The sequence below is a fragment of the Lucilia cuprina genome, chromosome 4 (assembly GCF_022045245.1).
Source record: "Lucilia cuprina isolate Lc7/37 chromosome 4, ASM2204524v1, whole genome shotgun sequence".
Classification (NCBI taxonomy): Eukaryota; Metazoa; Arthropoda; class Insecta; order Diptera; family Calliphoridae; genus Lucilia; species Lucilia cuprina.
This window is the reverse complement of record NC_060952.1, coordinates 94,568,622-94,584,306: the sequence shown is the minus strand read 5'-3', so window position 1 is coordinate 94,584,306 and position 15,685 is coordinate 94,568,622. Positions and strand designations below refer to the sequence as shown.

The 15,685-nt window shown below is 22.0% G+C and overlaps 1 protein-coding gene across 6 annotated transcripts in view; it reads left to right on the top strand.

Annotated features, from left to right (window-relative positions):
- Positions 1-14,110, top strand: part of LOC111682293 (very low-density lipoprotein receptor-like) — a 48,069-nt gene extending 33,959 nt beyond the window's left edge. For 3 of the 6 annotated variants that reach the window (XM_023444204.2, XM_046948688.1, XM_023444203.2), the window contains 3 exons: positions 5,695-5,831; positions 5,918-6,067; positions 13,366-14,110. In XM_023444204.2, coding sequence (XP_023299972.1) covers positions 5,695-5,831; positions 5,918-6,067; positions 13,366-13,407 — 329 coding nt within the window. In that variant the 3' untranslated portion in view covers positions 13,408-14,110. Of the gene's footprint in view, positions 1-5,694; positions 5,832-5,917; positions 6,068-6,504; positions 6,632-13,365 lie in introns of those variants that run through there. The other 3 variants (XM_046948686.1, XM_046948689.1, XM_046948687.1) reach the window with 3 other exon arrangements.
- The last annotated feature ends 1,575 nt before the right edge of the window (positions 14,111-15,685 follow it).

Below are 15,685 nucleotides of genomic sequence, written 5' to 3'. Positions count from 1 at the left end.
AAAATTGAATTGAGAGAATTGTTTTTACTTATAAAGTATTTCTTATATAAAAAGTAACTTCTTAAAATAGAAAAATTTCTCTCGTTTCTTTAGAAAAAGAGAATTTTTAAGAAAATTGTATCTTTGTGCCATAAATTATCGGAAAAAATATATATATCTTTGAAAAGAGAGAAAAAACTTTTTTTTATAAAAAAGTAGCTTTTCTCTTGGGAAGTAATAGCATTTCTCTCTTTTCAATTTTAAAAAGAGAAAATTTCTGAAAAATAGTCTTATAGAAAATTGTGGGATCGAAAAAACATTTCTTATAGAAAAAGTCACTTTTTGAAATTTTTTATAGTTTTGTTTGAAAAGAGAAACTTTGCTGTTTAATAAAAAAACGTATTGAACTCTCTTATACAAGGCACATTTTTCAAATTAGTTTTCCATAGATATAACTCTTTTAAATACTGTCCTTTATAGTAGTTTTTTTGCATTATTTGTACTACACTCCCCGACTTAAGAGATGCGTTTGCGATGATTTCTTGTGAAGTTTAAGGAAATGGATTTTTTTTTCATTTAACAATCTCTTATACATATTATCTTTTATTCTGAGTTTCTATATAGAAGTTTTACCCTCTGTTAAGTTGAATTTTTAACCCTCACGGCAAAATAGTGTTTGTAGGTATATTTCTGCATGTATGTGTGTGTGTATGTTTTCTTAACTCCAAAGGAAAAACATTTAATATAAAGTGTATGTATGTATGTGTGTGTGTTTTTAAAAGAGTGTGTTGATCTCCTTAAGGCTGTAAAATGGTAATAAATTAAAAGTTTATATATGTATGTATGATATACAAGCCAATGTACGTTTTACTAACAGAGAACGACACAAGTTTATTTCTTTTATTTTTTTATACGTTTTAATATAATGTACCAGTTTTTTTATCTGTTTTATATGCATTTTTTTTTTCAAAAAACAACTTGAATATACCAATCAATAACAGGAAGTTAAGTAGATGGATATAAAATATATTATGGATATATAATGGATATATGGATATATAATGGATATATGGATATATAAGATGGATATAAGATATATTATCTGTTGTGTATGTTTGCTTTTTGCCGACTTTATTATAGCTTCAAAGGAAATAGATGAAAAATTTATTTTAAATCTTAAAAGCAATTTTAAAATCATCACATATAAATTTAAGCGCAAGGGGTTAGTAAAAAATTAATGTTATAGTTTTCTATATAAAATATCTCTAAAGCTCTTTACATTAAAATTTATGGTTTTTCTGTTTTAGTAAAATTTTAACTTCTTTTGTATAATTGAATTAATTTACTTAAAATTTTGTGTTTAACCTCAACTTCTTAATTTATTTAATGTTTAAAATATAAAATCTAAAAATCTGTTTAATGTCTAGATTTAAAGCTGTAAAACAGCCAACAACAAAAAAAAAACAAACAGCTCATTATTTATAACAAAAAGGAAGTTAACATAACCTCAACATGAAAAGCTCATAAACGGAAGTGATAAACATACACACACACATACATTAATATACACCAATACAAAACCTTAAACCAACACGAATTAAAAGTTTTACTAAATAAAGTTTAGATAACCAGTAGTAAAAGCAAAATGAGTTAATTTCTAAAATATGTTTTAAAGATAAAATATTTAACTTTACTAATTAAGAGAGTTTTTTTTCTCTTTTTTTCACAAAATATTAACTGGTTTTTATACCCTTTTTAAGCAAAACTGACCATTAGGAAAACATGTTTTTTTTTGCTCATATCTCAAATCTTTTGGTAAGGGATGCAACAAAAAAAAACACATTCTATTAGGTCTATTAAATAATATTACAACTTAATTTCATTTTATTTACAACAAAATGTTTCAGTTTTATACATTTAACTATAAAATGAAAATAAAAAAAAAACTACCAAACCAGTCAAAGTCAGAGTATAGTTGTATACATAAGCAATCATAAATTTAAAACATACTTTAGGGGGTTTGTTATATAATATTTTTCAAAATTCTTTTTAAAAATAGGAAACATTGTTAAAACCCAGTAAATAATAAGAAATTAAATAAGATATATTTATACCTTTAGGTTGTAATATTAGCTATTTAATAAAAGTAATTCAATTTTGTTTTATTTTCCAAGAACCCTCCCCCTAAGGATGTTACTATCTTTTTTATATTTTGTCTTAATTCTCAGCATAATTCCCTTTTACCTTGTTTTTTTCATTATTTTCTCCTTTAAATGTTTTGCTGGGTTTATTCACTTCTGTTTTGTGTTAAATATGAGAGGGTCTTTAAAATGTAATTTGTATAAGTTACAACAACAACAAAATTATTTAATTAAACTAATAGAAAATATGAGCAAAAAAAAAACAAGAACCCTTTTTTTGTTGTCTATAATAAAATAAACATAAATTTTATATAAAATGTATGTACACAAAGGCATCTAAAGAGGAAAAGCATACTTTTAGGTAAAAATTTTAATAAACAATTTAAAATGAATTTAATTAATGTAATTAAGAGATATAATGTTCACCAAATGGAATATAAAGTGGACAATATAGTTTAGACTGTGGACTGAACTAGGGTATTGACAAGAGACTGGACTATAAATTATACTATAAACTAGACTATAGGCCAGACTATAAACTCGACTATAGAACATACTATACCCTCGACTATAGACTAGACTATAGACTAGACTAATAACTAAATCATAGACTAGACTATAGACTGGACTATATACTAGACTATACACTAGCCTATAGACTAGACTATAGACTAGGCTTTAGGCTAGACTATAGACTAAACTATAGAGTAGACTATAGACTAAACTATAGACTAGACTATAGACTAGACTATAGATTAGACTACAGACTAGACTATAGACTAGACTATAGACTAGACTATAGACTAGGCTTTAGGCTAGACTATAGACTAAACTATAGAGTAGACTATAGACTAAACTATAGACTAGACTATAGACTAGACTATAGACTAGACTATAGACTAGACTATAGACTAGACTATAGACTAGACTATAGACTAGACTATAGACTAGACTATAGACTAGACTATAGACTAGACTATAGACTAGACTATAGACTAGACTATAGACTAGACTATAGACTAGACTATAGACTAGACTATAGACTAGACTATAGACTAGACTATAGACTAGACAATAGACTAGACAGTAGACTAGACTATACACTAGATTATAGACTAGACTACAGACCACACTATAGACTGGGATATGGACTAGGAAAAAGACTAGACTATAGACTGAACTATAGACTAGGCTAGACTATAGACTAGCTTAGACTATAGACTAGACTTACAATTATCGTGTTAGGCATTTGTAAAATAATAATATTAAATAACATTGTTTATATTAAATGTCTCAACTATAGGCTCTTTAAAAAAATGTACTGGCTTCTTTAACACCAACAGCAAACAAACCACGAAATATTCATATTTATGAAAAAGACTTCTTTCTGAACTTCTGTTGCAAATGTATAATTTATGTGACTTATTGTCTAGTTTTGAATTTTTTCTTGTTTAAGTTAAAAATCCATAAGCAGCATGTAGTTAAATTATAAAATAAATGAAAAAAGACAACATGTTGAGTTGCTACCGGAAACAGAAAATTGTGCTTAACGGAAACCGGCCTACAAACAAGTACAAGTGCTTTCACTTTCGCGCTCACAAACACATAAATATTTTAAATATTTACAAATGATATTTCAAACAAGACCATAATGTTGACAATGACGAAGACAGCAAGGCTTCAGCAACGTAATCATCATCATCATCATGATGATGACGACGATTATTATGATGACATTGTTTGTGACAATAATTTTTTCCACAACGTTAAGTTTTCAACATTAAAACCTACACTCAGCTCATCTCTTTTAATAAGAAATTACAAATAAATTTTAGCTTTTGTAAACATATTATGCGGACAATAGAGGAAATCCTTTAATGACAAAATATTTGTAACAATATAAATTTATAAAACATTTTATTTTGTTACTGTTTAGATTTCAGTTTAACTACAAGTTGTAATTTTATTTATCATTAAAATGAATTAACATTTAAAATTGTTTTCTTTTTGTCAAGGTTTTGTTTTACATTTCCGTTTCGTAAAATTGTTTGAATGACAGACTTAATTAAATAAAATTATTTGTTGATGTTTTTAAGGAATTAGGAAATCAAGTTTTTTATATTTTTTTAATTTTATTGCAGGATATTATGTTTATTTTCAATGTAAAAAAATTTAACTTTTCAAGATTTTTTTTGTTTTGAAAATTTTAAATTTTTGTTATACTAGACGTATGATTAATATTAATTTAGAAAATTTACCATAACTTTGACAATTATCTACGGATTTGGAAAATTTTAATAGCATAGGAAAGAGAAGTCTCTTGTTTCTATACTAAGAGATAACTTAACCTTTTTTTTTGTATTTTTGTCAGTTTTTTAACATTTAAATTTTTTTTGGAAAATTTTCATAAAAAGGTGTTAAGTTTAGAATATTATTAAAAAAATGTTTTTAATAAACATATTTTAAAAGTTAAAGAAAAGTTTATTTTATATATTTGAATTTTTTTCTTTTGTTTAACTTTGATTTTTTATTTTATGTTATTTTTGAATTTTGTTTAAAATTTTACAAAATTATAAAAAAAAATTTTCAACTTTATGAAGTATTTAAACATATTTTTAGTTTTTGCTGATTTTCTTTAATGTTTTTACACTATATTGTTATACTTTTTAATAAAAGAAAATGAAAACCTTTAATGATTATTAATTTTATATTAATTTAAATTTTTGTCATACTGGACGTATGATTAATATTAATTAATAGGTTATGTTAAAAAAATTTGAACAACTCCCGTAATTGTTAACAGATTTTGAAAATTTAAATCTTGTATGAAAGAGAAGACTTTAGTCTATTTATGTTAGAATATTAAAACTTGTATCGTTTTTATTTATATTTTTAATAAATTTTTAAACTTTTTATAAAATATTGTTTAAAGAGTTTTGGTAAGAAAATCAAGCATAACAGCAAAAACTAATAACAAACTTTTAAAATATGAAGAGAGAAGACTTAATATTATTTATTTAAAATTATTTAAACTTTTTTCTTGGAAAATTTTAATTTGTTAAAAATTGTTGTATTTTTAAGTACGAAAAATAAACTGAAATAAATTGTATAGAATACATAATACAAATACATACTTAACTGCCTTATTCAAAACAATTTATCAAAGGTTTATAGAACAAAATTTATATGAAAATTTGTTTTATAAACCTTTGATAAGTTATTATGAAACAGACACTAGTTTTCTAAATAAATAAATGTATTTTTTTAACATTTGTCATTTTTTTCCCTTTAAGCTATTTCATAAAATGTGTATTTTAATTTTAATTTGTTTGTTATTCATATTTTTTACATTTTGTAGTTTTTGTTTACAGAAACATTTTATTAAAAAAGAAAATGGTGTTGGTTTTTTTCTGTTATTGTTAAATATTAATAATATTAATTAGTTTGTTTTTTATGATTTTTTATTTAATTTTTTTTAACATTTAATACCGGTGGTGGTTAGCTAATGAAAAAAAAAGTTGTAGTAAAATATGAAATAAATATTAAAATATATAAATTTTTTTTTAAAATATAGTTAATAAACATCCCACCGGAAATGGCACTCATAATAATGATGGCAGTCCTATAACAACAACAACACAACCAGATTCGGGTTATATTGCTTTAATAGTGATAGGTAGCTTACTGGGCACCTCACTAGTATTGGGAGTGGTAAGTGGAGAGAAATATAAAAGAAAACAAAAACATATATAAAAAATAAAGAAATTAACATTTATCTGTTTTTTTTACGATTTTAGCTTCTTTATAGCGGTTATCGCTACTGCAGCAGGCGCTCTATTAATTCGATGAATTTCGAAAATCCTGTTTATCGCAAAACAACTGAAGATCATTTTAGTTTGGAGAAAAATCTACCCGTGCGCATGTATCCCAGTACGGTTGATGAAGAGGTAAGCCCGCATTTGATAAATGATTTTAATTATATGAAATTCTAGAACAATTAATAATTTTATTACAAAAAAAAATCCAAAAACAAAAACCAAGACAAACAACCTATAAATAGTTAAATATAAATAGTAAATTTAATAACAACCAAAGCAAAACAAAAAACCCAAAAAACAAAGTAGTTATAATTTATTATCTATAAAATAAAAACAAAAAAACATTTAAGAAATTTTTGTATATATAAAAATTTAACTCAATACATTCTCGACCCCTCCCCCCTCTCACTTAGTTAAATTTAGCAAATACCTTTTAACAAATCCTTTTCCAAACTTTGTATGTAATTATCCTTTTTATCATTAAGCTACAGTCACAATTTTTATCGCCTTATTGTGTTTTTCTTGTTTTTTTTCGTACTTTCTTTTCCCTTTGATATTTATTTTAGCTGCATTGTTCACAAAGAAGACTGTTTGCGCAGTATTGAATATAAGAAAACAGAAAAAAAGTAAAGCAAATTATATATTATTTGAATGGAAATATTTAGTTGAATTTATTTTCTTATCTGCTCTAATTTGTAATTAAAATTAAAGTGTTTTTAAAAGTAAAAAATAAAATTTATTAAATTTTTTTAAGCCAAAACAAAAAATAATTAAAATTAGTGTTAAATAAAACAACATTAAAAACATTAAACACAAAAAGCAAATATTTCAAAAAAAAAGACAAATATTTTAAGTTGAACTATATAACACGGAATTAACTTAAAAGCCAACGAAATTTCCATAAATCCTAAAATTTTCCTTTAATTTTAAAATAAATTAAATTTTTTTAATTCAAAAAAAAATGTTCTTAATTACTCATCCTGTTTAGTTTTCTATTTAAATAGTTTTTTATTGTTTATCATAAGCACAAAGAAAACTTTAACTTTCCGCTTTAGTTTGGCATTTTTTTTTTTATTAATTATATATATATAATTTGGTCATACTAGACGTATGATTAATATAAATTATGAAATGTATAAAGAAAATTAGTCATTATTTCAGCAATTCTCTTTAGATTTTGAAAATTTTGAAAGCATTTCAAAGAAAAGCCTTTTATATATTACAGCAAATCTCAAGTTCTTTAACATTATTTTATATTTAACAATTTGGTCATACTAGACGTATGATTATTATTAATTAAAAGGTTAATTAAGAAAATTTGCCATAACTTTAACAATTGTTCATAGATTTTAAAAATTTTAAAAGCCTATAAATGAAAATGCTTTTATATATTACAGTAAAGCTTAAGATCTTCTTTATACCTGTAGTTCTTTAGTAATTTTCTCAAATTTCCAGAAAAAATTTAACATTTTTTTAACTTCTGAAATTGTTTAAGGATTTTGAAAAAATATTTAATTATTAAATAATTTTTATTTTTCTAAAATTTTTAATTTTTTAAGAAAATTTCGAAGTAAAATTTTTAAAAAATTTTGCATAATTTTGGTATTTGTAAGAGATTTTAACGTTTTAAGCAAGAAAATTGTTTATTCTAAAGCTTTACACATATTTAAACTTCTCTTGCAATCATTCACATTTTTGCAAAATATTTAATTTTTTTTTAATTTGTTAAGAAAGTTTTGAAGTTAATGTTTAAAAAAATTGTGCATAACTTTGGCATTTGTACAGAGATTTAAGAGATTTTAACATTATAATCAAGAAAAGCGTTCATTCTAAAGCTTAAAACATATTTGAACTTCTCTGGCCATCACTTCTATTTTTGCAAAATTTTTAACTTTAACAAAATTTTTTTCATAAATTAATATATAAAAATTGCTAAGAAAATTTTAAAATTATTATAAAATTTAAAGATAAATAATATAAATTTTAAAAAATGATTTGAATTATTATATGTGTTTGGTACTTTATAAAATTTGGCAAAATTTATAAAATTATTAAAATTTTCCAAAATTTTGTGGGCACTATTAATGAAATTTTCAAAATTTGCTTTATTCCTTACAATCACCAAAATTTATAATATTTCTTAATATCAAAAGTAACTTACAACTTTTTGACTTAATTTAGTACTTTTTTTAAATTTTAAATTCTAGTCATACTTAGCGTATGATTAATATTAATTTATAGTTTCAGTTAGAAAATTAATCATTATTTCTGCAAAACAAATTTTAAAACTTTTAAAGGTAGATAATAGAAAACATATAATTTTAAAGATATAAAGACAATTTAGAGCTGTAATAGTTATTTACATATTTAAAAAAATTAAAATGTTAAAAAAAGTTTTTTAAAAATTTAATTTGTTAACAACTTAAAATATTTGCTTCTTCTTTGTATTTGCTAAAATGTAAACAAAATTCTTATTACTAAAATTTAATTAAAAAAAAAATAAAACACATTCGCTCACCATCATTCACTTAAAACAACAAATACGTAGTAAATTTTTTTAATATTTTTAAGATCATTAGAGATATTAAGTTTAGTATTAAATATATATATATAAAAAACAACAATTGGTAAATAAGTCTATAAATTTAAGGTTCCTTAAGAGATAAACAAGAAAATACCATTTTAAATTTCAAGACAAATATTTATATTTAATTTATATTTATTTTTAAAAAGGCAGGTATTTTAAAAACAATTTAAAAAAAATTATTATTTATAATTTATTTACTTTAATGAATAATTTTAATTGAATGATAAAAACAGTATGAATGCATTAATTATTTTTATGAATTGCTAATATTAATTGTATTTTATCTCTTTTTTTTAAATGTTTTATGATAAAAAACAAACAAAAAATGCTTCCTTAATTGCTTATACATTTTGTTACAATTTTTGTTGTTAATTTAAATGATTAACAACTCATTATTGAACAACAACAAAAATATTGTATAAATTGTATAAATTGTATAAAATTAACACAAAGTATAAAGGATTATAGATTCAAATTGTTCAGTGGTAAGTTCATAAATAAAAATGTCTAAATAAATTCATTTAAATAAACATATTTATTTGAGACAAAAAAACAATAAATATATTTAATTATTAATATTTTATTATATTTAATTTATACTTTATGTTTTTTTATTTTACTTATTTAAGTTTGTTCTAATTTTTTAATGATTATTATTATTATTATTGTTTTTTATCATTAAGTTTTTAATTTCTGTTATTACAAATCTATTAATTTAAATGTTAACATATTTTTAATAATAATAAGCTGGGGTTTAGATTTCTATATAAAGCAGTGTAGCAGACTAGCTATTTTAGCTTTAATTTGCCAATTAAATATTTTAAATTTTTTAATATTTGTGGCTTTTAAAAGCAAAAGTATTAAATTTTCCTACAAGACGTATGATTAATATTTATTTAAAGTTTAGTTTAGAAAATTTGCCATATTTTCTATAATTTTTAAAGGATTTTAAAATTTTAAAGCCATATAAAAGAAAACTTCTTTTTTTATATATAAAATTATATATTAACTTTTATTATATTATTTTATAATTTTAGTAAATTTTTTTTAAAATTTTGTTATTAAAATTTCTTGAAGAGATTGTTAAGAGATCAGTTAAGAAAATTTTTCATAACTTTGACAATTTTTTATGGAATTTCAAAATTGTAATTTTATATTAAAGAGAAGCCTTTATTTATTGTATTAAGGTATCATTTAACTTCAATTTTTATTATTTCTATTTTTGGCAAATTTTTCACTTTTAAAAATTTTTTCAAAAATTTCATATTTAAAGGTTAAAATCATCATAATCATAACTTTAATAATTATAAAGATATTTGTGTGAAATTAATTTCTTATGAAAGAAAAAACCTTAATTTGTTATATTTAAAAATAATTTTACTTCTAAATTATTTTTTTATAATTTTGGGATTATTTTTTTTTTTTTTTTTGAAAATTGATCTTTTTTTAATTTTCAAAAAAAAAACTCTATGAGTTTGATAATTTAAACTCTAGTTTATTTATTTCGTGAAATCATAACGTTAGTTTTTATAATTTAAAAAAAGTGCAAAATTTTTACTTTAATTTAAGATTTTTAAACAATTTAAACTTTATGTCATACTAGACGTATGATTAATATTTAATTAGGGGTTAAAATAGAAAATTATCCATAACTTGGGAAATTTTTAGCAGATTTCAAAAATGTTAATGTTATGTAATAGCCAAGACATCAAATTACATATACAGTGCTTCAATAAAGTTTTAACAACCTTCCACATTTCGATTACTCATAAACAAAGTACAAATTTGTTGTCATACTAGGCTTATAACTAATATTTATTATTATGAAATATGAAAGCCTAGATATTAGACTTTCTTAATATCAAACTGTATAATAATACCGCAACATATGCGTTTCATTTTCAAAGAATCTTTAAATTAAACCATAATATAAAAAATTCTTTAAACTTTTGTTATTTTTAATTTTAAAACCATAAATTCTTACAAATGATTATAATTTAAAATTTCTATTAAAATTTTTAACTAAAATTTATTTTAAATTTAAATAAATATATAGAAAAAAATCGAAAATTTAAACACAAATTATAACATTTCAATAATATTTAAAAATGTTATTAAAATCATTTACTATTATAAATGTATGTATTTGAAATTATTTAATTAATTGTGGTTATTTGTGTAAATAACAGATAAGTGTGTGAGTGTATTTGGGTTTGAGTGTGGGTGTAGGCAAGAGAAAGTGGAAGAGAGATAGAGTTGTTTGTGGCTCGGTAGTTTTAAATTAAATATTTATTTAACCACACAAATAAACACATAAATACTGCAATAACCATAAATGAGAGGGAAATGATTACTACTCCATAACAATTAGCAAACAAAAAGAAATGTGCAATCAATTTCAAACATTACTTAACAGGAGGTCTCACACTTCAAAATTTATACAACAATATGAAATTTAAGTTAATTTCGAAAGTTTGTTTCTATTAAAAGTAACATTATTTAAAGAGAAATTAGAAAATTTTTATATTTTTTATGGGAACATATAAACACATGCTTAATATTGGTATTGAATTTAGTTGTAAAATAATTACTTAAAAGTCTTTGCTTTCATCTTCCTAAAGAACTTTTTCAATGTTTCTAAAAATGTACAAGTTTTAAACATTTTTCTCACATAATTACAAAATTAATATTAATCATACGTCTAGTATGACAACAAACTTTATTTTAAGTACAACTAAGCTAATTGTAAATAGATTTTTATAATTTAAACATCTTTTAAAAGCTAAAAGCAAGAGTTATAATATATTTTAAACAATTTCTAGAAAACCTTGTTGTTTTTGTCCCCTTTTAAACAAAATTTATAAAAATTTTGTCTTTCCATATTTAAAAAAATATTTCACTGGGAAATAAATATGTATGTAATAAAATATATAAAAGCTTTAGACAATGCTCATGTTAAATGTGTGCATTTTTTAAAACAATACTTTCCATTAAAATTTAATTAAATATTGTATTTATTAAACTGAAAATGTTTAAATGAAAACACTCAAAACATATTTAAGTACTTTTTCAAAGAGATTTTAGCAATAATATTTTTCGAATACTAACAAAAGCGTTTAATTTCAATGGTTTTTAAAAACATAAAATAAAATCAATTTTTAAAATAGTTTTAATGTTTAAAGTTTTAAAATCCTTTCCTATTTAATACTTGTGTCCTACTAGACGTATGATTGATATGCATTTGAAGGTTAGTTTAGAAAGAATTACTCAAAACTGTTCTAATTGTAAACAGACTTTAGAAATTTAAATTGCAAATTAAAGATACGTGTTGCACGCATTTTATATATTTAACAAATGCACACATTCATCTCAATTCAACACAAATTTAACATTTTCTTGTTCAGAAAGATTTCACCTAATTCAAAAACAATTTTCATAAATTGAACCTAAAAAAACTAAATATTTTTATTTCAAGTGTTTCAAAATAAGCATTTTCGCAGCCCACAAATATGCTTTAGTTTATCATAATAGAAAAAATATATAATAAATATTTATATTCTACAACCCTTTTCTTTATAACGTGTCTCACCGAAACCTTCATTATTTTTCAAAGGTATCAATCATTTATTGATATAAAATATCCCTTTTTATGGTTTTTTCCACTTTTCTTGAAACATTTTTTTTCAAAAGGCCATAAAACAAAAATGTTATTTGTTGCTTTGTTTAATTTCAATAACGGGTTTTATAATGATTGATATTATATAGGTTTGTTAGTTTAACAGGTTTTTTTAGCAGCGTAAAAAAATTTAACTTTTTTTCTGCTAGATCGCCTTATCTGCTAAATTAATATATTTTGTATTGAGTTCATCAATCATAAAGTGTCAAAAATAAGACAGCAATATGTTTATAAAGAATTTTATTAAAACTTTATAAGCTGTTAGGATAGCATAGTATAGACACGTTATATTTGCTTAAAACACATATTGATATTAAAAGAAAAAGCAAGTATATTGTTTTCCGCCCAACCAATTTTATTACTTAAATATAACTTGTTATCTTAACTTTTATATGTCAATCTAACCCATAATTACGATATTTGTAAACATATATGAATTTGAAAAATTTTTGTCCTACGAGTCGTATGATTAATACTAGTTTGCAGTATAAACTCGGAGTTTGAACTAGAACTGAACTAGAACTGAACTAGAACTGAACTAGAACTGAACTAGAACTGAACTAGAACTGAACTAGAACTGAACTAGAACTGAACTAGAACTGAACTAGAACTGAACTAGAACTGAACTAGAACTGAACTAGAACTGAACTAGAACTTAACTAGAACTGAACTAGAACTGAACTAGAACTGAACTAGAACTGAACTAGAACTGAACTAGAACTGAACTAGAACTTAACTAGAACTGAACTAGAACTGAACTAGAACTGAACTAGAACTGAACTAGAACAGAATTAGAAATTAATTAAAAACTCATTTTGAGTGTATACTAAAATAAAACTATCTGTTCTACTAGACGTATGATTAATATTTATTTGAGAACTTAAAAAAACAATTTCTATATGTTCGGTAATTATTTATAGATGTTGAAAATATTAATGGACAATATGAAAAAGTCAATATTTTTTTTTTTTTAGTAGAAAGTTATTAATATTTTCTTATGTTAAAGTTTTTAATAAATTTATTTAAATTTAGTATTAATTTTTGATTTATTTGTTTTTAATAGTGTTTAATTTCATTTTATTTAATATTTTTTAATATATTCTTATGTAACTACGAAATTGTAACTAATTTTTTTGTTTTTTTCTTCTTTATCTCTATTTTCAGTCCAAAGAACCTTTAAAGGAAGTGGGCACTGAGTGTGTTTAAAGTAAATTTGTTTAAAACAAAAACTCTCATTTCAAAAAAAGTACCAAAAAAAAGAAAACTAAAGCCTATTTTGAAATATTCTAGTAAAACAACTATTTTTTGGCAACAATGAAAAGACTTACATTTTTAAAATGTAGTAAAAAATTTTTTTAGAAAAGACAAATTTAAAAACACTAAATTAAAGAGAAACCAAAAACAAAACAAAAAAAATTCATACTGAAATCATTCAACTAAAAAAGAAAGAAAATTAAAAAAACACAACACCTCACTTTTATTTTAACTTTTTATTTTGTTTTTAGGAAATACATTAAGTAGAAAAAAGTATAAGAAAACACATACAGTCATACACAACAAATACACTTACACACTTAAGAAAACACTTGTCATCAACAACAACAAAAACAACAGCAGTTACAGTTAAAAAAAAAAAGAACTAGAGAGAAGAAACGAGATCACTTAAACATCACTAAGCAACCGGAAACTGTCTCTTGCTTTTACCTAAGAAATCATTAAACTAACACCAACAATCTAGAACACATACACATAGCCTTTTCAACCTAAACAGGCACAACTATAACAACAATCAACTCAACTTATTAAAACCTTTGTGGTCATTTATTTACAACAAAAAAATAAAACTCTTAAACAACAATGAAAGGAAATCCTGCCAATTTTTCTTTAAGAAAATTAAAACAAAAACAAACACAGTTTTATTTCATTATTAAAAAAATTTAATTAAATATAATTTAATTATGTTTTTTTCCTTTGTAAGAGATTAAAAATTTCATTTAAAATTTTATTAAATAATTTGTTAATATTAAAAAAATAAAATAAAGTCTATAAGTAATAAATCTATGTAAATATTTGAATAAAGTAAACAAATAAACATTTTTAAAGAAAATAAATAACAACACATTTAAAGTAAATTTAAAAAGAAACCGTTAAATTTAAAATAGTTAAAAAAAGGAAAAAACATAAATTTTTGCATTAAACCACAGAATAAACTTAAATGGATTACAACCCGTTTTAAACGCAAAAAAAATATTTTAATTATAATAGAAAATTGTAGAGAAATTTTAACAGTTAAACAATAATCACCCTGTATTATAAATATAAATTAAATAAAATTTTAAATAAAAATTTCCAGCCGATAAAAATCCCTCAAATACCCAAGTTTAATATAATATTTGAAAGCTTTTAAAAAAATTAGCAAATTGCGTCCTTAAAAAATTTAGAAAATTCCCCAAAAGAAATATTAACATAAAACAATTCATATTTGTTCAACCAGGGTGATTGTTACAACAAAACATTTATTTTTATGATTTTAACATTCATTGTTTTTAAAACATATTAAATTTTTTTTCAAAATTTTAATATTTTGTTTAAATTCATATTATTTTATAAATTTCCCCGCAAACAAAACAAAAAATGTTCATTTTAGTCTAATAATTTTAATTAAATAAATACAAAAAAAAACGTATAAAAAAATCTACAAAAAAAATTGTAAAACTATTAAAAAAAAAACAAAAAAACCTAAATAATCATCCTTAAGATTTGTATTAAATGTGAAATTTGTAAAATTTTTAAAAGTTAAAGTAAAAAATCTACAAAAAATAAATTTTTAATTAAGTTAAAAATATGAATAAACAAAAAAACTTTGTAAATTATAAATAATATTAACTACACAGAAAACAACTTAAATAATGATGGTAAAAAAAACTAATTTAAAAACTAAAATGAATAAACAACAGATATAAACAAATATATAAATAAAATGCTCAATAAAAGTAACATAAATTAAATAAACAAAAAAACAGAAAGTAAATATAACTAAAAAATTAAATTATAAAACTAAAAAAACATTTTTTGTGAAATAAATAAATAATAAAGAAAGAAAAAAAATAAATATAATTTAAACAAAACTGTTAGTGTTTGTATTTAAAAAGAAAAGGTAAATAAATGTGGGAATGTCATTAATTGATATTTTACTATTACAGAACTTTAACTGAGTTAAAACATAACTAGAACAGAACCAAAACAAAACTGGAACAGAACTAGAAAAAAACTAGAACTTAACTAGACCTAGAACTGAACTGAACTAGCACATAATAGAATGGAACCAAAAGAGAACTAGAACAAACCTAGAACAGAACTAAAACTAGAACAATAATATAACAGAACTAGAACAGAACTAGAACAGAAATAGAACAGAACTAGAACAGAACTAGAACAGAACTAGAACAGAACTAGAACAGAACTAGAACAGAACTAGAACAGA